This window comes from Petromyzon marinus (assembly GCF_048934315.1).
Source record: "Petromyzon marinus isolate PM22_M1 ecotype Great Lakes invasive population chromosome 80 unlocalized genomic scaffold, UKy_Petmar_22M1.pri1.0 chr80_unloc.3, whole genome shotgun sequence".
NCBI lineage: Eukaryota > Metazoa > Chordata > Hyperoartia > Petromyzontiformes > Petromyzontidae > Petromyzon > Petromyzon marinus.
In genome coordinates this window covers 481,720-502,418 of record NW_027422631.1, presented here as the reverse complement: position 1 = coordinate 502,418, position 20,699 = coordinate 481,720, and the positions used below count along the sequence as shown (strand labels likewise).

Here is a 20,699-nt window from a genome sequence, read left to right as displayed (position 1 = left end):
ATATACTACACTATACACTACACTCTACACTACACTATACACTACACTATACACTACACTACTATACACTACACTATACAATACACTACACTGTACACTACACTACAGACTACACTATACTATACACTACACTACTATACACTACACTACACACTACACTATACACTACACTAGACACTACACTATACACTGCACTATATACTACACTACAGACTACACTATACACTACACTATACACTACACTACACTATACACTACACTATACACTACACTATACACTAGTGCTGTACTAAATCACGAGTTGGCACGTTCTGTTCACGTGACAAACCCTCTTACTAATTGGCTGTGTCGGGTGGTGTCGGTTTTAACGACACAACATTTATATTGACGCGACGCAACGCCAGAAAAAAACCCCCTCTAATTATGGATCCTCAATCTGAATAAAAACCTCCAACGACAAAAACAAAATCTCAATCGATTAATTAATTTCATGGTGACCTCCTTTGCCAGGACCAAAATATGAGAACAGGTTTTCCCCTTTTTTCTGGCAACAAAACAGCTGCGTTAAGATGTTAAAACACCAAACTTAAACCTTTTACAAGGATTCATACTCTTTGGTTTAAAGCTTTCGTGACTGCAGGGATTCATATTCTTGGTTCTTTCGGTAAAGTCATCACCACGTAGAAGGGAAACAATAAAATAATAAAAATATAAAAACAATAAAATTCTCACGACGTTTCGACTGCAACACAAGCAATCATCATCAGGTGTGAATTTTATTGTTTTATATTTGTATTATTTTATTGTTTACCTTCTACGTGGTGACTTTACCGAAAGAACCAGTCATTTTGCTGTGCCCCTTGTGATGTAATATAACGTTAAGTAGAGGTAATCTTACCTCAGGCGAGGTAACTTTACCTCAGGTGAGGTAACTTTACCTCAGATGAGGTAACTTTACCTTAAGCGAGATAACTTTATCTCAGACAGAGGAAACATTATCTCAAGTGAGGTAACTTTACCTCAGATGAGATAACTTTACCTCAGGCGAGGTAACTTTACCTCAGATAGAGGTAACATTACCTCAGGTAGAGGTAACTTTACCTCAGATGAGGTTACTTTACCTTAAGCGAGATAACTTTATCTCAGGTAGAGGTAACTATACCCCAGGTTAGTTAACTTTACCTCAGGCGAGGTAACGTTACCTCAGATGAGGTAACTTTACCTTAGGTGAGTTAACTTTACGTCAGGCGAGATAACTTTACCTCAGGTAGAGGTAACATTATCTCAAGTGAGGTAACTTTACCTCAGATGAGGTAACTTTACCTCAGGTAGAGGTAACTTTACCTCGGGGAGGTAACATCACCTCAGGTAAATGTAACATTATTTGAGGTAATCCTAACGTATTCACATCACTTCAGCTAATGCTCATATCGTAATATTAGCGTTATATTCTCACGTGGTTAAATCGTTAAACACAATGCTCGCGTGATTATTACCTCAGGGTTAGATAATCGGAATGCAATGGAAGGTGAGGTAACTTTACCTCAGGTAGAGGTAACATTATCTCAGGTGAGGTAACTTTACCTCAGGTGAGGTAACGTTACCTCAGGTGAAGCAACTTTACCTCAGATAGAGGTAACATTACCTCAGGTAGAGGTAACATTACCTCAGGTGAGGTAACTTTACCCCAGGAAGAGGTAACTTTACCTCAGGTGAAGTAACTTTACCTCAGGTAGAGGTAACATTACCCCAGGTAGAGGTAACTTTACCTCAGGTAGAGGTAACTTTACCTCAGGTAGAGGTAACTTTACCTCAGATAGAGGTAACTTTACCTCAGGTAGAGGTAACTTTACCTCAGGTGAGGTAACTTTACCTCAGATAGAGGTAACTTTACCTCAGGTAGAGGTAACTTTACCTCAGATAGAGGTAACTTTACCTCAGGTAGAGGTAACATTACCTCATATAGAGGTAACATTACCTCAGGTAGAGGTAACGTTACCTCAGATGGAGGTAACTTTACCTCAGGTAGAGGTAACTTTACCTCAGATAGAGGTAACTTTACCTCAGGTGAGGTAACTTTACCTCAGGTAGAGGTAACTTTACCTCAGATAGAGGTAACTTTACCTCAGGTAGAGGTAACTTTACCTCAGATAGAGGTAACGTTGTGTCAAAGTAACCCTCACGTAGTGCAGGCCGCGTGCCACTGTAATCGTTAAACACAACGCTCGCGTGACGTCACCACCTCACTTCACGCGGCAGCCTCGAAGTGCACCCAGCCTGGCACAGGCGCCGTGGGGACGTCACCATCACTGAGTGGCCAATGGCGGTGGTTGGTGGTGGGGGGGAGTGGGGGGGGGGTAACGGGGGTGGGAGGGGTGGGGGGTAACGGGGGAGTGGGGGGGGGGGCGAGACGCGTGACGTCACCACGCAGTGACGTCATCCGAGTTTTTAAGTTTAATTTTTTTTATTCTGGAGGAATCCGATGAGCTGTGAAGCTCTTTATCATCCACAGACGTCCACAGTAGGTGCACGGGGTCAGAACGCCACAACAACAAACACAATACAATAAACACCATGGGAGTGCAGAGTATAGGAAAGGTAGGCACGTGACCAACACAACTCTGTAGGGGCGTGTGAATTGAAGTCTGTGGGGGCGTGTGAATTGAAGTCTGTAGGGGCGTGTGAAGTGAAGTCTGTAGGGGCGTGTGAATTGAAGTCTGTAGGACAGTGTGATGTGAAGTCTGTAGGGGCGTGTGAAGTGAAGTCTGTAGGGGCGTGTGAATTGAAGTCTGTAGGAGCGTGTGAATTGAAGTCTGTAGCGGCGTGTGAAGTGAAGTCTGTAGGGGCGTGTGAAGTGAAGTCTGTAGGACAGTGTGATGTGTAAGTTTGTTGGGTCATAGTTTTACCATCCTTGACGTGCAGGGATGACGACTAGGATTGGTGTTGTTAGGATCAGCGGCGAGCAGTTGTGACCAGGTGCTGCTGTGTGTAACGATTACAGATACAGTGAGGGGAAAAAGTATTTGATCCCCTGCTGATTTTATACGTTTGCCCACTGACAAAAGAAATGATCAGTCTATAATTTTAACGGTAGGTTTATTTGAACAGTGAGAGACAGAATAACAACAAGAAAATCCAGAAAAACGCGAATTTAAGAGCCGGGAGCCAACAACAGCTTGGGGCTCGCAATGGCTACAGCGACTATTGTAACGGTCGATGCGGCCTCAGCGTTGAACAGCAGGAGACAACGGGTACAGTCTGGTTCCGCTACAACGCCGCGTGTTAGTTCTAACGACGCCAACTGGACGAAGTAACGCCGTGAATGTATCGTAAGGGGATACACGCCGTCCGTAACGCGGACGCGGATTGGATGCGACGCGACCGAGCGAACGGAACTACGTCTCAACGCGAGTAGGAATAAGCGGTTCTACGTGCGGCTGCCCTCGGCGTAGCGGCGTGGCAACGAGGAGGAGGCGTTGGGATGCTGCTGGATGCTTCTAGACGCTACCCACGCGCCTCGGTCTTAGTCCCGCCTCTGTCTTGCCCATCATCTCGCGTGTTATCGCGGACCACGCTTCACCCCCCCCCCCTCCACTATAGTTTATATTATCTCTCCACAACGCGGTTGTTCTTCAGGAACGCAACAACCACCGCCGCGTTGCGGGAGAACGACGGACCGTGAACGCGCTTCGACGATTCGCGGCAACGCGACGGCAACACAAAGCGCCACGCGCGGTCTCTCGCGACCGGCGGTATCTGCGACGAAGGTTTTTGTCGTCGTTGCCGCCGGGTTAGATGGCGTCGGATCACAATCCTGGCACGTCGCCCGATGAAGCCGGTCGCCATTGTTATTTAATCACCGGCGAAACGTCACCGGTACTCGAATTGTAAACGCTGTGGTGGGTTCACTCTCCCCGACACGCAAGCGCCGTGTGTGCTGAAGTTGGTAACCAATTGGCACGTTTCGTTTACGTGACAAACCCTGACTGATTGGCCGTGTCAGGCGATAGTGGTGGGTGGTGGTGGGTTAACGACACAGTGTTTATGTTTACGAGATCTCTAACCCAACAACAACAACAAAGAACAAACCTCTGTCACGGAAAAGTGTCGCCACAGGGCAAGTCGCTCCCACCTCCTGGAGACACTGACACAGAGCAAGTCGCTGGGACCTCCTGGAGACACTGACACAGGGCAAGTCGCTGGGACCTCCTGGAGACACTGACACAGAGCAAGTCGCTCCCACCTCCTGGAGACACCGGCACGGGCTGTGTGAGCTGGGCTGCCTTCACAACCAACGAGACGCCGGCGCTGCCAACTGGGACCAAGACGTCAGCGCTGCCTCCACCGGTCTGGTGAGGTCATTCTCAACAGCAGGTTTTGTTTTTTAACTTCACTTTACTTTTCCAGGTAAGGCCCCCACTGAGCTGCGTAGTAGCGACCCGCCTATCACAAATGACGGCGGCGCACCGAAGTGGCTTGTCACGTGACATTTACAGCAGCCAAATACTCTGAACGCATGTTGAGATGTTAACCACCTCTCCTGGTATACAGGAGATCGTTGGTTCGATTCCGACCCTGACGCCTGCTGTATATTTTGAGTTTACGCGTCTCTCTCTCCCCGTGGTCGTGTGGATTTTTCTCCAGGTCCTCCGGTTTTTCCCCTCGACATTTAGAATCGAGATCACGCAATCAGAGTATCTGGCCGCTATCAATGTCCACACAATGATGAGCCACTTCGCTGAGCTTTCATTTGTGATGGCCAGGTGGTAGCGTCTGATAAAAGAGCCTCTACATATTCTGTTGGACCTTACTTAGTAAAATCCCAAGATAATTTTTGTTAGTTTAAGTAAGTATATAATTTTAAACAGAATCACAAACTAACGCTCAACTTTCTTAACCGTGTAAGAGTCAACGCGCACCACCACCGTGCGACGACACGCGAGCAACCGGGACGATGCAGAGAATCTCTCAACACTTTCCCACGTCCGAGACGTCTGCAGAGTTACAGGGTGGGTGTCACCGTTCACGGGGTGGGCGTCGCCGTTCACGGGGTGGGTGTCACCGTTCACGGGGTGGGCGTCGCCGTTCACGGGGTGGGTGTCGCCGTTCACGGGGTGGGCGTCGCCGTTCACGGGGTGGGCGTCGCCGTTCACTGGGTGGGCGTCGCCGTTCACGGGGTGGGCGTCGCCGTTCACGGGGTGGGCGTCACCGTTCACGGGGTGGGCGTCACCGTTCACGGGGTGGGCGTCACCTTTCACGGGGTGGGTTTCACCGTTCACCGCAGAATCCCACGAATTGAGCGAGCGGCTGCTGCTGTTGTTGTTATCAAGACGTCGTTGCTCACTGCAGAGAAGCGTAGCGACACGACCGCCGCCACTCTGCGCTAGCCGGCACCAAAACTGTGCCACGCTCCCTGCCCCGCGTGGCCCTGTGGGAGCCTCGCTACCGATAAAGTTACTTTAGTTCTCACTGCGTTTTGTTGTTCCGACGACGACGACGTTCACGCACGGCGCGCGGCGTCGTCGCAACGGCAAAGGGTCAAAGTTCACGCCGGGAACATTTTCAATGGGGGAGGCAGCAGCAACAACACGCAGGGCGATCCAAGCGCAGATGCCCCACTCATACCTACACCCCCCCCAACGCCCTCTCTGAATATTTTTTCAGACCGCAGGAATCCGATGAGCTATGAAGCTCTTCTCCGCAGATCTCCAGCCGTTCCACAGATGTCCTCTCCTACCAACCCCCCACCCCCACATCCTCCCCGCAGCTTTCCTCTCAGCAGCAAAGTGAATATCGCGCAAGCGATGGCTCGGGGCTACGGGACTGAGTGCACGGAGATTCGTGAGCGGACGCCACCTTCGTCATCGGCCGCGGTTCGGCCTACCGCTGGATGGGTACGCACTGTACGTACGTCGCACGGGGCAGGGCTACGAGTCGGCACGCGGTGCTCACGGAGAGCGGCGGGAGACGTGCAGACTGGGGTATCTGTAGGTGGATCGCCCTGCGGTGCCCCCCTCTAGGGTAACAAGAGTGCAGCTCTGCACGAGGGACTCTGCACACTCACACACACAGGGACCCCCAGGTGGTGGGGGTGGGGGACGTGCAGTGGTTGGTACCGAGAACTCCGCACTTGCAATCGAGGGGTGGCCGGGTCGGTTTAATCTCCCGCCCCCCACAGGGTGTGAGGCAGGTGTAGGAGGATTCCGTAGGTTTCCGTGTTCACATTCAAAATCAGTTTCAAGAGTGGCACAGCCTCGGCTAATCACGTGGCCTGTTGTTGGAAACTAATTCACAGCTCGGCGTTGTGCGCTTTGTGCTCAGGATGGCTGAATTTTCTGTTTCCACGTGGATGAGAAAATGCATTCTGGCCGGTGTGTGTTCTCTGGTGGCTGTGAAGAGTTGATGGCCGTTCAAACGCCTTCTCACACACGGTGCACTTGAACGGCTTCTCTCCCGTGTGTGTTCTCTGGTGGCTGTGAAGAGTTGATGGCCGTGCAAACGCCTTCTCACACACGGTGCACTTAAACGGCTTCTCTCCCGTGTGTGTTCTCTGGTGGCTGTGAAGAGTTGATAGCCGTGCAAACGCCTTCTCACACACGGTGCACTTGAACGGCTTCTCTCCCGTGTGTGTTCTCTGGTGGCTGTGAAGATGTGGTAGTTGTGCAAACGCCTTCTCACACACGGTGCACTTGAACGGCTTCTCTCCCGTGTGTGTTCTCTGGTGCCTGTGAAGATCTGGTAGTTGTGCAAACGCCTTCTCACACACGGTGCACTTGAACGGCTTCTCTCCCGTGTGTGTTCTCTGGTGCCTGTGAAGAGTTGATGGGTCTGCAAACGCCTTCTCACACACGGTGCACTTGAACGGCTTCTCTCCCGTGTGTGTTCTCTGGTGCCTGTGAAGATCTGGTAGTTGTGCAAACGCCTTCTCACACACGGTGCACTTGAACGGTTTCTCTCCCGTGTGTGTTCTCTGGTGTATCTTCAAGCTACTCTTGCGGTCTGTGCTGTATGGACATTGGTCACACTGATGACTTTTGTCACTGGGCTTAGTGGGGTGTCTCCTCTGCACGTGATGCTCTAGACTAGAGCGGCAGATGAACTGACGGTTGCAGGCAGGACACGGCAGCCTTGTGACCTCCACACCCACTCCACCTGCGTCATCCCAGAGGCACAAGACGCACACACCAACACCTAGACATGAACACTCTTGAACACGTGTGTGTGTGTGTATATATAAAGGTAAAGGTCCCCAACAGCCATATCAGACTGTTGGGCAAGTGCTGTTTGCGAGTACCTATGAAGGCCGGCATGGCACAAGAGGGAGTAAGTGGCCAACACCAGGCCCGGCCGCTTTTGTCTCTCCAGTGGCGATGTTTCCACGTTTAAGCTAGGTATTCATTTGAGGCTGAGTCAACCTAGGGGAGGCCTAAACATTCACCACTGACTTTGACCGTGAGTGGGAATCGAACTCAGGTGGCCGGGTTCGTAGTGCAGTGGGCTCCATTCTATATACACACACAGAGACAAAGAACTCCCGTCTAGCCTGTATACACTTTTGGGACAAGTGTTGTTATTGGGCACCGATGAAGGCCAGCACGGCACACGAGTGGGAGGGTGGCCAGCACCACACATGGCCGCCTTTGTCTTCTCAGTGGCGATGTTTACTACTACACACCACACCAGTTACTAACTTGCACCTTATCAGTGTGGGTGGTGCCTATAATCTCTGGTGAGCAGTGGCTATCATCTCTGGTGAGTGGTGGCTATAGTCTGGTGAGCAGTGGCTATCATCTCTGGCGAGTGATGGCTATCATCTCTGGTGAGCGTTGGCTATCATCTCTGGTGATTGGTGGCTATCGTCTCTGGTGAGTGGTGGCTATCATCCCTGGTGAGTGGTGACTATCATCTCTGGTGAGTGGTGGCTATCATTGCTGGTGAGTGGTGGCTATCATCTCTGGTGAGTGGTGGCTATTATCTCTGGTGAGTGGTGGCTATCATCTCTGGTGAGTGGTGGCTATCACCTCTGGTGAGTGGTGGCTATCATTGCTGGTGAGTGGTGGCTATCATCTCTGGTGAGCGGTGGCTATCATCTCTGGTGAGTGGTGGCTATCACCTCTGGTGAGTGGTGGCTATCATCTCTGGTGAGCAGGGGCTATCATCTCTGGTGAGTGGTGGCTATCATCTCTGGTGAGTGGTGGCTATCATCTCTGGTGAGTGGTAGCTATCATCTCTGGTGAGTGGTGGCTATCATCTCTGGTGAGTGGTGGCTATCATGTCTGGTGAGTGGTGGCTATCATATCTGGTGAGTGGTGGCTATCATCTCTGATGAGTGGTGGCTATCATCTCTGGTGAGTGGTGGCTATCATCTCTGGTGAGTGGTGGCTATCATCTCTGGTGAGTGGTGGCTATCATCTTTGGTGAGTGGTGGTTATCATCTCTGGTGAGTGGCGGCTATCATCTCTGTTGAGTGGTGGCTATCATCTCTGGTGAGTGATGGCTATCATCTATGGTGTGTGGTGGCTATCATCTCTGCTGAGCGGTGGCTATCATCTCTGGTGAGTGGTTGCTGTCATCTCTGGTGAGCAGAAGCTATCATCTCTGGTGAGTGGTGGCTATCATTGCTGGTGAGTGGTGGCTATCATCTCTGGTGAGTGGTGGCTATCATCTCCGGTGAGTGGTGGCTATCATCTCTGGTGAGTGGTGGCTATCATCTCTGGTGAGCGGTAGCTATCATCTCTGGTGAGTGGTGGCTATCATTGCTGGTGAGTGGTGGCTATCATCTCTGGTGAGTGGTGGCTATCATCTCTGGTGAGTGGTGGCTATCATGTCTGGTGAGTGGTGGCTATCATCTCTGGTGAGTGGTGGCTATCATCTCTGGTGAGTGGTGGCTATCATCTTTGGTGAGTGGTGGCTGTCATCTCTGGTGAGTGTTGGCTATCATATCTGGTGAGTGGTGGCTATCATCTCTGGTGAGTGGTGGCTATCATCTCTGGTGAGGTGGCTATTATTTCTGGTGAGTGGTGGCTATCATCTCTGGTGAGTGGTGGCTATCATCTCTGGTGAGTGGTGGCTATCATCTCTGGTGAGTGGTGGCTATCATCTCTGCTGAGCGTTGGCTATCATCTCTGGTGAGTGGTTGCTGTCATCTCTGGTGAGCGGAAGCTATCATCTCTGGTGAGTGGTGGCTATCATCTCTGGTGAGTGGTGGCTATCATCTCTGGTGAATGGTGGCTATCATCTCTGGTGAGTGGTGGTTATCATCTCTGGTGAGTGGTGGCTATCATCTCTGGTGAGTGATGGCTATCATCTATGGTGTGTGGTGGCTATCATCTCTGCTGAGCGTTGGCTATCATCTCTGGTGAGTGGTTGCTGTCATCTCTGGTGAGCGGAAGCTATCATCTCTGGTGAGTGGTGGCTATCATCTCTGGTGAGTGGTGGCTATCATCTCTGGTGAGTGGTGGCTATCATCTCTGGTGAGTGGTGGTTATCATCTCTGGTGAGTGGTGGCTATCATCTCTGGTGAGTGATGGCTATCATCTATGGTGTGTGGTGGCTATCATCTCTGCTGAGCGTTGGCTATCATCTCTGGTGAGTGGTTGCTGTCATCTCTGGTGAGCGGAAGCTATCATCTCTGGTGAGTGGTGGCTATCATCTCTGGTGAGTGGTGGCTATCATCTCCGGTGAGTGGTGGCTATCATCTCTGGTGAGTGGTGGCTATCATCTCTGGTGAGCGGTAGCTATCATCTCTGGTGAGTGGTGGCTATCATTGCTGGTGAGTGGTGGCTATCATCTCTGGTGAGTGGTGGCTATCATCTCTGGTGAGTGGTGGCTATCATCTCTGGTGAGTGGTGGCTATCATCTCTGGTGAGTGGTTGCTCTCATCTCTGGTGAGCGGAAGCTATCATCTCTGGTGAGTGGTGGCTATCATCTCTGGTGAGTGGTGGCTATCATCTCCGGTGAGTGGTGGCTATCATCTCTGGTGAGTGGTGGCTATCATCTCTGGTGAGCGGTAGCTATCATCTCTGGTGAGTGGTGGCTATCATCTCTGGTGAGTGGTGGCTATCATCTCTGGTGAGTGGTGGCTATCATCTCTGGTGAGTGGTGACTATCATCTCTGGTGAGTGGTGGCTATCATCTCTGGTGAGCGGTGGATATCATCTCTGGTGAGTGGTGACTATCATATCTGGTGAGTGGTGCCTATCATCTCTGGTGAGTGGTGGCTATCATCTCTGGTGAGCGGTGGCTATCATCTCTGGTGAGCGGTGGCTATCATTGCTGGTGAGTGGTGGCTATCGTCTCTGGTGAGCGGTGGATATCATCTCTGGTGAGTGGTGACTATCATATCTGGTGAGTGGTGGTTATCATCTCTGGTGAGTGGTGGCTATCATCTCTGGTGAGTGGTGGCTATCATCTCTGGTGAGTGATGGCTATCATCTATGGTGTGTGGTGGCTATCATCTCTGCTGAGCGTTGGCTATCATCTCTGGTGAGTGGTTGCTGTCATCTCTGGTGAGCGGAAGCTATCATCTCTGGTGAGTGGTGGCTATCATTGCTGGTGAGTGGTGGCTATCATCTCTGGTGAGTGGTGGCTATCATCTCCGGTGAGTGGTGGCTATCATCTCTGGTGAGTGGTGGCTATCATCTCTGGTGAGCGGTAGCTATCATCTCTGGTGAGTGGTGGCTATCATTGCTGGTGAGTGGTGGCTATCATCTCTGGTGAGTGGTGGCTATCATCTCTGGTGAGTGGTGGCTATCATCTCTGGTGAGCGGTGGCTATCATCTCTGGTGAGTGGTGGCTATCATCTCCGGTGAGTGGTGGCTATCATCTCTGGTGAGTGGTGGCTATCATCTCTGGTGAGCGGTAGCTATCATCTCTGGTGAGTGGTGGCTATCATTGCTGGTGAGTGGTGGCTATCATCTCTGGTGAGTGGTGGCTATCATCTCTGGTGAGTGGTGGCTATCATCTCTGGTGAGCGGTGGCTATCATCTCTGGTGAGTGGTGGCTATCATCTCTGGTGAGTGGTGGCTATAGTCTGGTGAGCAGTGGTGAGTCTCTGGTGAGCGGTGCTCACAGTGTTCCTCGCTTGGTGGAGGCTGCACGGGGTGCAGGTCTCTGGCGGTGGCCCTGGGAGCCAACTCGCTGCTGCTGCTGCTGCTGCTGCGGCGTCGCGAGGGCCCGGCCTCGCAGGCGATGCCCAGCTCCTGGGCGAACTCCTCGCCGTACCAGACCAGCAGCTCAGAGCCGGGCCCCACGGCACGGAACGTGCGGTAGTAAATCTGCCCCCGGTGCTGGAAGGCCACCAGGTTCTGCTCCTGCTCATTCCTCGCGCAGTTGACGAACCTGCGGGGGCAGACGCGGGGGGCGGGGTGGGCGCCGTTAGCGAGCGCCTAGTAAGGGCCGGCACTGGGCGCTACGTTGGGGTGGTGGGGCTGGAACCACGCTCAGTACCGGGTGCTCATTTGATGCCGAGTCGACCAAGGGGAGGCCCAGGGTCTCTGTGTGCAGTGGTTGTGGTCTCTGTGTGTGGTGGTTCTGGTCTCTGTGTGTGGTGGTTCTGGTCTCTGTGTGTCGTGGTTCAGGTCTCTATGTGTAGTGGTTCTGGTCTCTGTGTGTAGTGGTTCTGGTCTCTGTGTGTAGTGGTTCCTGTCTGTGTGTAGTAGTTCTGGTCTCTGTAGTGGTTCTGGTCTCTGTGTGTGGTGATTCTGGTCTCTGTGTGTGGTGGTTCTGGTCTCTGTATAGTGGTTCTGGTCTCTGTGTGTAGTGGTTCTGGTCTCTGTGTGGTGGTTCTGGTCTCTGTAGTGGTTCTGGTCTCTGTGTGTGGTGGTTCTGGTCTCTGTGTGTAGTTGTTCTGGTCTATGTGTAGTGGTTCTGGTCTCTATGTGTCGTGGTTCTGGTCTCTGTGTGTGGTGGTTCTGGTCTCTGTGTAGTGGTTCTGGTCTTTGTGTAGTTGTTCTGGTCTATGTGTAGTGGTTCTGGTCTCTGTGTGTAGTGGTTCTGGTCTCTGTGTGTGGTGGTTCTGGTCTCTGTGTGGTGGTTCTGGTCTCTGTGTGTAGTGGTTCTGGTCTCTGTGTGTGGTGGTTCTGGTCTCTGTGTGTAGTGGTTCTGGTCTCTGTGTGTGGTGGTTCTGGTCTCTCTGTAGTGGTTCTGGTCTCTGTGTCTAGTGGTTCTGGTCTCTGTGTTTAGTGGTTCTGGTCTCTGTGTGTCGTGGTTCTGGTCTCTGTGTGTAGTGGTTCTGGTCTCTGTGTCTAGTGGTTCTGGTCTCTGTGTGTGGTGGTTCTGGTCTCTGTGTGTAGTGGTTCTGGTCTCTATATGTGGTGGTTCTGTTCTCTGTGTGTGGTCGTTCTGGTCTCTGTGTGTAGTGGTTCCGATCTCTGTGTAGTGGTCCTTAAGACAAGAATCACCTCATCCAGTTTGATTTTGATTCATCCTGAGCATCAACATATTCACGATCCTTTTTGTTTTTGTAAATCTGAAACACACACGCACACGAGCAGATCCACGGATAATTAATGTGAGTTGGACCGTAACTTGAACTTCTTTCGTACCGGACGTAGCCAACCGTGCTGATCGGAGGTGCGGGGGAAGGACAACAAACTAAACACTAAAAGCAGTTCTAAAGAAATGAATTTTAAATCTACAATATTTAAAAGTGCATAGCTCCCAGTGGCTTCCTCATATTGTAAGCAAGAGCCTTCCAGACGGCCGCTGAAGTGCGTCTGTAAGCGCCGCGCCATGCGGTGACCACCGTCTTTGCACGATGTGTAGCCAAACGCCGCCGCTGCTGCTGCTGCGAGCATGAACAGAGTTTGCGTGATGATGGTTTATGCTTCTTGACGAGATCAGCCGCGAGGTGTCGTGGTTTATTTTTGCGTAAGGAGTGCGTGAGGAGGAACCACCAGTCTGTGGTTCCTCCTTACGCATCGAAGTTGTTCTGTCCTTGCGAGCGAGCGGCTACTGTGGGTTACAAGTTGAACTCATTATGACGTTAAATTTTGGGTCCCTCTGTGAATCTGTGGGTCCCTCTGTGAATCTGTGGGTCCCTGTGTGAGTCTCTGTGCGAGTCTCTGGGTCTCTGTATGAGACTGTGGGTTTCTGTGCGAGTCTCTGTGCGAGTCTCTGGGTCTCTGTGCGAGTCTCTGGGTCTCTGTGTGAGACTGTGGGTCTCTGTGCGATTCTCTGGGTCTCTGTGTGAGACTGTGGGTCTCTGTGCGATTCTCTGGGTCTCTGTGTGAGACTGTGGGTCTCTGTGCGATTCTGTGGGTCTCTGTGCAAGTCTCTGTGCGAGTCTCTAGGTCTCTGTGTGAGACTGTGGGTCTCTCTGTGTGAGTCTGTGGGTCTCTGTGCGATTCTCTGGGTCTCTGTAAGAGTCTCTGGGTCTCTGTGCGAGATTTTGGGTCTCTGTGCGAGTCTCTAAGGTCTCTGTGCGAGTCTGTGGGTGACTGTGTGAAGCTATGGGTTTCTCTCCATCTCCTTCACGAGCCTCCTCTCCACACACACGATGACGATGATGATGTAGGAATAGGAGGAGGCTGCAGCAGTGGCAGCAGCAGCAGCTCACCAGCCAGCAGTACTCGCTCACGGGGTTCTCCTCAGACACCTCTCCCTGGTAGGGCCCAAACATCACCCCCTTGGGCAGCTTCTTCCTGTTGCTCCACACCCCGAGGCCGGCGCCGGCGATGGAGGAGGCGCCGACGGTGAGGCCCTGGGGCAGGCTGAGCCGGGCCCTGTCGGCCACTCCCGGGGCCACGGCCGCGTCCGCGATGAACTCTGGCGGGCCGTGCACGGAGCACTCCCCCAGGTAGAAATCCCTGCACAGCTCGCAGACTGAGAGCCACAGCAGCAGCAGCAGCAGGAGGGGGGTGAATCGCAGTAGCAACAGCAGCAGCAGCAGTGGCACTGTGAGAGAGTGAGAGGGTGAGGAGCGCTCCAGACAGATGCCTCCCTCCCTCCCTCTCTGCATGGTGAAATTATTTAGCTCGCTCATCGGAGATGTATTCCCTGTCACCCTCCCTGCATCCCTCCCCTCCCTCCCTGCATCCCCGAGCGAGGAGCAAAAGAGAGAGAGGTGAGTGAGAGTGCGAGAAAGGGAGCGTGTGAGAGGGAGGGCGAGGGGGAGAGAGTGAGAGGGAGCAGGTGGAATATATCGAGTGAGAACGCGGGAGCAATAGAGGGACATAGGTGAGAGTGTGAGACAGTGAGAGTGTAACAAAGCGAGAGAGATAGGTGAGAAAGTGACAGTGAGAGTGTAACAAAGCGAGAGAGATAGGTGAGAGTGTGAGACAGTGAGAGTGTTACAAAGGGAGAGAGATAGGTGAGAGTGTGAGACAGTGAGAGTGTAACAAAGGGAGAGAGATAGGTGAGAGTGTGAGACAGTGAGAGTGTAACAAAGCGAGTGAGATAGGTGAGAGTGTGAGACAGTGAGAGTGTAACAAAGCGAGAGAGATAGGTGAGGGTGTGGGAAAGTGACAGTGTGAGAGAGAGTGTGAAAGTGACAGTGAGAGATTGACAGTGAGAGAGAGAGTGAGAAAGTAACAGAGTGACAGTGAGAGTGAGAAAGTGAGAGAGAGAGGTAGAGGGAGCAGGGAGTCTCACAGAAGTCGTCGTCGTCCTGGGGCTCCTCCACCTCTGTGTAGACTTTCCTCTCGCGCTGCCGCAGGCCGTAGCGAGAGCGAGCGCTGAGCGACACCGCCGCAGCCTGGGCGGAGGAGGCCGGCGGCACGGAGGAGCCTGCGGGCAAACGCGGCGAGATGTTGACCGCCTCTCCCGGTGTACGGGAGGTCGTGGGTTCCATCCCGACCCTGACGAAACCTGCCGTACATCTGGAGCCCGCGCGTCTCTCTCTCTCTCTCCTCCGTGACGAGATGTTGACTCCCTCGCGTGGTCTACGGGAGGTCGTGGGTGTGATCCCGACCCTGACGACCCACGCTGTACGTTTGGAGTCTGCGTGTCGTACCTCCCCGTGGTTGCGTGGATTTTTCTCCGGGTCCTCAGGTTTTCTCCTCGACGTTCAGAATCGACGTCACGCGTTGAGGGTAATTTGGCCGCTATAAATGTCCACGTGATGACGATGGTGAAAAGTCAACTACGTTGAGGTATCATTTGTGATAGCCAGGACGCTTCTGAAAAAACAGCTACACAGCTCAGTGGGGCTCACCCTGGTAAAATAAACATTGTTTGGTTCATAGGCTGCATTAGTACCAGCAGCAGCACTGACGGGAGCACATGTAGCAGTAGCATCAACAGCATTGGCGACTTCCATCAGCAGCAGAGGAAGATTGCGGAATTCCGGTGGGAATAGAGGGGAGCGTGGAGTTCCGGTGAGAATAGAGGTGGAGTGTGGAGTTCCGGTGAGAATAGAGAGGAGTGTGGAGTTCCGGTGAGAATAGAGTGGAGTGTGGAGTTCCGGTGAGAATAGAGGGGGAGCGTGGAGTTCCGGTAAGAATAGAGGGGAGTGTGGAGTTCCGGTGAGAATAGAGGGGAGCGTGGAGTTCCGGTGAGAATAGAGGGGGAGCGTGGAGTTGCGGTGTGAATAGAAATCACCGCTGCAGGCTACGCACCTCCACGCATCCTCTGGAGCACCACCCTCAGGGCCTCCTTGCAGGCGGTGGCTCTGCGCTCCAGCCTGAACATCGCCATCCTGGCCTTGTGCACCTCCCTCAGCTCAAATCCCCTGAACTCCTCCTCCTGCTGCTGCTCCTCCTCCACGCCCTGCAAGATGCTCCACACGTACTCCAGGGCTTCCGCTTTAGTCTGAGCGGAGGGGGCGGTGGGGTGAGGGATCGGAAGGGGGTGTGGGGGGCAGAGTTGGTGCGGTGACCAGCGGTGGCTAGGAGATGTTCACTCCCTCGCCTGGTACGCAGGAGGTCGCGGGTTTGATCTCGACCCTGACACCTCATCGGATTCCTCCAGTACAATACATATTCTAATTCTGATATTCTGATTCTGTATATCTGATTCCATACATCACGCATAACCATGCCGTCGTCATGCTGAACCTCGGTGGGTATGGCAGGCCAAGCCTCTTCTACGAAAAGTAAAAAGTAATAAAATACTAATTAAGATTCTTCCACTGATCTGTATTTCGTCATTTCTGTACGACTCCAATAATTTTGATCGTCAAAATCGCCAAATTTGCGGAGCTCCGCTGCAAATACAGGGAGACGAGAGGTGAGGCAGCGACGAGCTCAGCCTCCCCTCTGATTGCGCAACCCCTCAGAAACTGGATGGAGCGCGGGCAATAAGCACGTGCCTGTTACCATCTCTCTGTTATGACTGGGATTATACAGAAATGACATTTATAACAGAGCAGTGGAAATTTTTATTTTTTACTTTTCGTAACAGCTATTTTCATTGGAGTATATGACAGGTGAGGCTCAAGCCTCGCCTGCCTCCCCTGACCGCACGTCCCTGGTATAGTAGTGTTTAGTAGTCCGTACGTATGTTGAATTTCTTTGGCACCGTACGTAGCCAACCTCGCTAATGGGAGGTGCGTGGGAAGGTCAACAAACTAAAGACAACAACAACAGCAGCTGTAACGAGAGGAGTGCCGTGCGCTGTGCACAGAGACCTTGCGCTTGCTGGGAGCTGCCCTCGCGTGCGACTCTCCCACGGTAGCCCAGCGTGAAGCAGCCCCCTTGCCTCCTCCTGCGTGAACACACGCACACACGTGTGAACACACGCACACACGTGTGAATACACACACGTGAACACACGCACGTGTGAACACACGCACACACGTGAAAACACGCACACACGTGAACACACGCACGTGAACACACGCACACACGTGTGAACACACGCACACACACGTGAACACACGCACGCACGTGTGAACCCACACACACATGAACACACGCACACAAGTGAACACACGCACACACGTGTCCATGTGTGTGAACACATGGATACCCGTTAACACACGCACACACGTGTGAACACACCCACGTGTGTATTTACGCATGCAGGCATTTACTCACTCACATATTTACAAATAAATTAATGATCTACCTTGTGCAGCCTTAACAGACTGTTATCACAGGACAGAACCAGGTTCCATGGGTTGGGGGTCTCTGTGTGAGTCTACAGGGGTCTCTGTGTGAGTCTACAGGGGGTCTCTTCGTGAGTCTTCAGGGGGCCTCTGCATGAGTCTACAGGGGTCTTTGTGTGAATCTACAGGGCGCTCTGTGTGAGTCTACAGGGGGCTCTGTGTGAGTCTACAGGGGGTCTCTGTGTGAGTCTACAGGGGGTCTCTGTGTGAGTCTACAGGGGGCCTCTGTGTGAGTCTACAGGGGTCCCTGTGTGAGTCTACAGGGGTCTCTGTGTGAGTTTACAGGGGTCTCTGTGTGAGTCTACAGGGGGTCTCTGTGTGAGTCTACACAGGTCTGTGTGAGTCTACAGGGGGTCTCTGTGTTAGTCTACACGGGTCTCTGTGTGAGTCTACAGGGGGTCTCTGTGTGAGTCTACAGGGGGTCTCTGTGCGAGTCTACAGGGGTCTCTGTGTGAGTTTACAGGGGTCTCTGTGTGAGTCTACAGGGGTCTCTGCGTGAGTCTACAGGGGGTCTCTGTGTGAGTCTACGGGGGGTCTCTGTGTGAGTCTACAGGGGTCTCTGTGTGAGTCTACAGGGGTCTCTGTGTGAGTCTACAGGGGGTCTCTGTGTGAGTCTACAGGGGGTCTCTGTGTGAGTCTACAGGGGGTCTCTGTGTGAGTCTACAGGGGGTCTCTGTGTGAGTCTACAGGGGGTCTCTGTGTGAGTTTACAGGCGTCTCTGTGTGAGTCTACAGGGGGTCTCTGTAAAAAGTCTACAGGGGGTCTCTGTGTGAGTTTACAGGCGTCTCTGTGTGAGTCTACAGGGGGTCTCTGTATGAGTCTACAGGGGGTCTCTGCGTGAGTCTACAGGGGTCTCTGTATGAGTCTACAGGGGGTCTCTGTGTGAGTCTACAGGGGGTCTCTATATGAGTCTACAGGGAGTCTCTGTATGAGTCTACAGGGAGTCTTTGTATGAGTCTACAGGGGGTCTCTGTGTGAGTCTAAAGGGGGTCTCTGCGTGAGTCTACAGGGGTCTCTGTGTGAGTCTACAGGGGGTTTCTGCACGCTGTGCAAGCGCCCTTTTACGTTTGCCTCCTCCGCCTCTTCGTCCTCCGTGCACCGCCACCTCCTTCCTCTTCCTCCTCCTCGTCCATTCCTCGTCGGAGTCGCTCGACCGCCCGCACTCCGCTCCATTCCCCCTCGCTCTGCGCTTGCCGCGTGCGCGCATGAACTCGGGCTGGGCCGGGTTCATCCCTGCGCAAGGAGGCAGTCGGTCATTGTTATTTGGACGTATTGGCGGTACACCGGTGCAGCATAGCGACACACCGGTTCCTCGTAACACAGTCCTGACGATGTGATTATTATCGGAGAGTGTTTGTTTGTCGTGTTCGCCACAAGCACGCGTGGTTAATGCAGTAGCTTTGATTCCTTGCAAAAGGAATAATCTATTTGGTGTGTGGACATCTTAACGCCTCCCTCCTGTTTGATTGCCAGAAAGGGAAAAATCGATTTTTATTTTTCACACTTTGATACTCGCAAAAAGGTCCCGTCATGTAGCTGCTCATCCCGAGCTATCAATGCTCTCGATGCTGCATTGTCTTTGTACCGGTCGCCTTTTGGTGTTGTTCTCTGGTCTGACACTGGTGAGACTAGACCATGAAGAAGGCTGTCTCTGGGGTAGACCAATCAGTTTCAAAGACAACGATTAAATATTATCAGAGAGTGTTTGTTTGTCGTGTTCGCCACAAGTACGCGTGGTTAATGCGGTAACTTGATTCCTTGCAAAAGCTACAATCTATCTGGTGTTTGAACATCTTAACCGCCTCCTGTTTCATTCCCCTAAAGCGTAAAACCTATTCTTATTTTTCACAGTCCCGACGGCGTCGCTGTCGTCCCTTGAGTGAGCTGCAGGACTCTCCGTCAGAAGTTGCCCTCAGATTCAGCAGCCGCGTCCCCCATTCCGAACGTGCGGTGGCGACACCACGAGTCGTATCGAGGAACCGTCCCACCGAGTCTCTAGGGGCACGAGGAGTCAAATCTTGCCGCTGGAGCACGGAGCAGCCGCTGGAGCACAGAGCAGCAGATCGTCATCACACTGGGCACGACTGGAGCACGGAGCAGCAGATCGTCATCAGACTGGGCGCCGCTGTACGTCAACAGACTGCGAAGCTTCGTGTTCAATTCTGCTCGTGTCACGTTCCGTCTTCCTGCCACTACGGCATCACGACAACTGATTTTGACGCACCACCACCACTACCACCACCAACCCGAAATATCCTTCTGTCCGGTGTCTCGAATCGCGAGGAAAAAAACGTAATTATTGCCAAAAATGTGCTGATTATTTTACACAGCGTAACGGTGTACCACCGCCACTACGTTCATCTATATAATGTGGCTGCTACAACAACACCAAGCAATACAGTAAACACGATAGGAGTGCAAAGTATAGGAAAGGTAAACAAATCACACACACACACAAAATAAACTATTTTTGTAAATGTTGTGGGTTTACTCTCCAACATTAGGAATCCGATGAGCTATGAAGCTCTTTTTCACAGATGTCCCATAGGGGGCACGGGGCCAGGAAAGTTACAACAACGACACAATACACAAACTAAATCTATTTTTACTTCACCAAGTGAAGTCCACTGAGCTATCGGCTTCTTCTTCAGAAGCCACCTGGCTGCCACAAATGACAGCTCAACCAAGTGGCTCACCACGTGGACATTTACAGCAGCAGCCAAATACGTTAAACGCGTGATGTTGATTCTACATTGTGGAGCAACAACCCAGAGGACAGGCATCGAACCCACGACCTCCTGTAGACCAGGCGAGGTAGTTAACATCTCACCGGGGAGAGACACACGCAGACTCCAGATATATGACAGCCATCATCAGGGTCGGCATCAAACCCACGACATCCTGTAGAACAGGCGAGGTAGTTAACATCTCACCAGGGAGAGACACACGCAGACTCCAGATATGTGACAGGCATCGTCAGGGTCGGCATCGAACCCACGACCTCCTGTATACCAGGCGAGGTAGTTAACATCTCATAGCCACCGTGGCGCCCCGTGCATGGCACTCTGCTACGACGTTCTGGTCTCATTATCATTATAATCACTACGACAATTAGTTTATTTGTGAAGAGGCTCGGGCCTGCCGTACCCACCGAGGTTCAGCATGACGGCGTGGTTCTGCTTGATGTTCCTGTAGCGCCGCTTCTCGCACTCGGCCAGGTCGCCCCACTCGGCCTTGGTGAAGAAGCCTCTGATGTCTCGGAAGTCGCCCATCTCCTGCTGCTGAGGCGCAGAGACACGGAGGGGACGAGACGCGGACGACGGTCAGACGCAGTCACGGAGAAGCAGTCACGGAGACGGAGTCACACGGATAGCGAGTCACGGAGATGGAGTCACACGGATAGCGAGTCACGGAGAAGGAGTCACACGGATAGCGAGTCATGGAGATGGAGTCACACGGATAGCGAGTCACGGAGAAGGAGTCACACGGATAGCGAGTCACAGGGATACGAGACAAAGATCCCCCGTGTGGCCTTAACAGACTGTCTGGGCAAGCGCTGTTAGCGAGCAGCGCCTATGAAGGCCGGAACGACGCGCGAGGGGGTGGGTGGCCAGCACCACGCCCGCCGCCTTTGTCTCCCCAGTGGCGATGT

The 20,699-nt window shown here is 52.5% G+C and overlaps 2 protein-coding genes across 2 annotated transcripts; both read right to left on the bottom strand.

Annotated features, from left to right (window-relative positions):
• Positions 1 to 3,079: 3,079 nt before the first annotated feature.
• Positions 3,080 to 7,240, bottom strand: LOC142908351 (uncharacterized; the record flags this gene model as incomplete). Its single annotated transcript, XM_076058919.1, has 1 exon — positions 3,080 to 7,240. A coding segment is annotated over one exon (951 nt), but the record flags the coding sequence as incomplete, so codon positions are not given.
• Positions 7,241 to 7,538: 298 nt separating this feature from the next.
• LOC142908350 (histone-lysine N-methyltransferase PRDM7-like) lies at positions 7,539 to 20,470 on the bottom strand. The gene is made up of 9 exons (XM_076058918.1): positions 20,199 to 20,470; positions 18,113 to 18,280; positions 16,568 to 16,644; positions 15,558 to 15,750; positions 14,593 to 14,727; positions 13,559 to 14,031; positions 12,402 to 12,469; positions 11,072 to 11,340; positions 7,539 to 7,543 (listed from the first exon to the last, which is right to left on the bottom strand). Exons 1-9 carry the CDS (start codon positions 20,317 to 20,319, stop codon positions 7,539 to 7,541), a joined length of 1,509 nt encoding a protein of 502 aa, XP_075915033.1. The 5' UTR covers positions 20,320 to 20,470.
• Between the last annotated feature and the right edge of the window lie 229 nt (positions 20,471 to 20,699).

Coding starts and splice junctions, on each gene's coding strand:
- LOC142908350 (XM_076058918.1), bottom strand. CDS start 20,319: ATGGGCGACTTCCGAGACATCAGAGGCTTCTTCACCAAGGCCGAGTGG. Junction 16,645..18,112: donor AAGAGGCGGAGGAGGCAAAC/GTAAAAGGGCGC, acceptor GTGTTCACGCAG/GAGGAGGCAAGGGGGCTGCT. Junction 12,470..13,558: donor TGAGCGAGTACTGCTGGCTG/GTGAGCTGCTGC, acceptor TGTGTGTTTCAG/ATTTACAAAAACAAAAAGGA.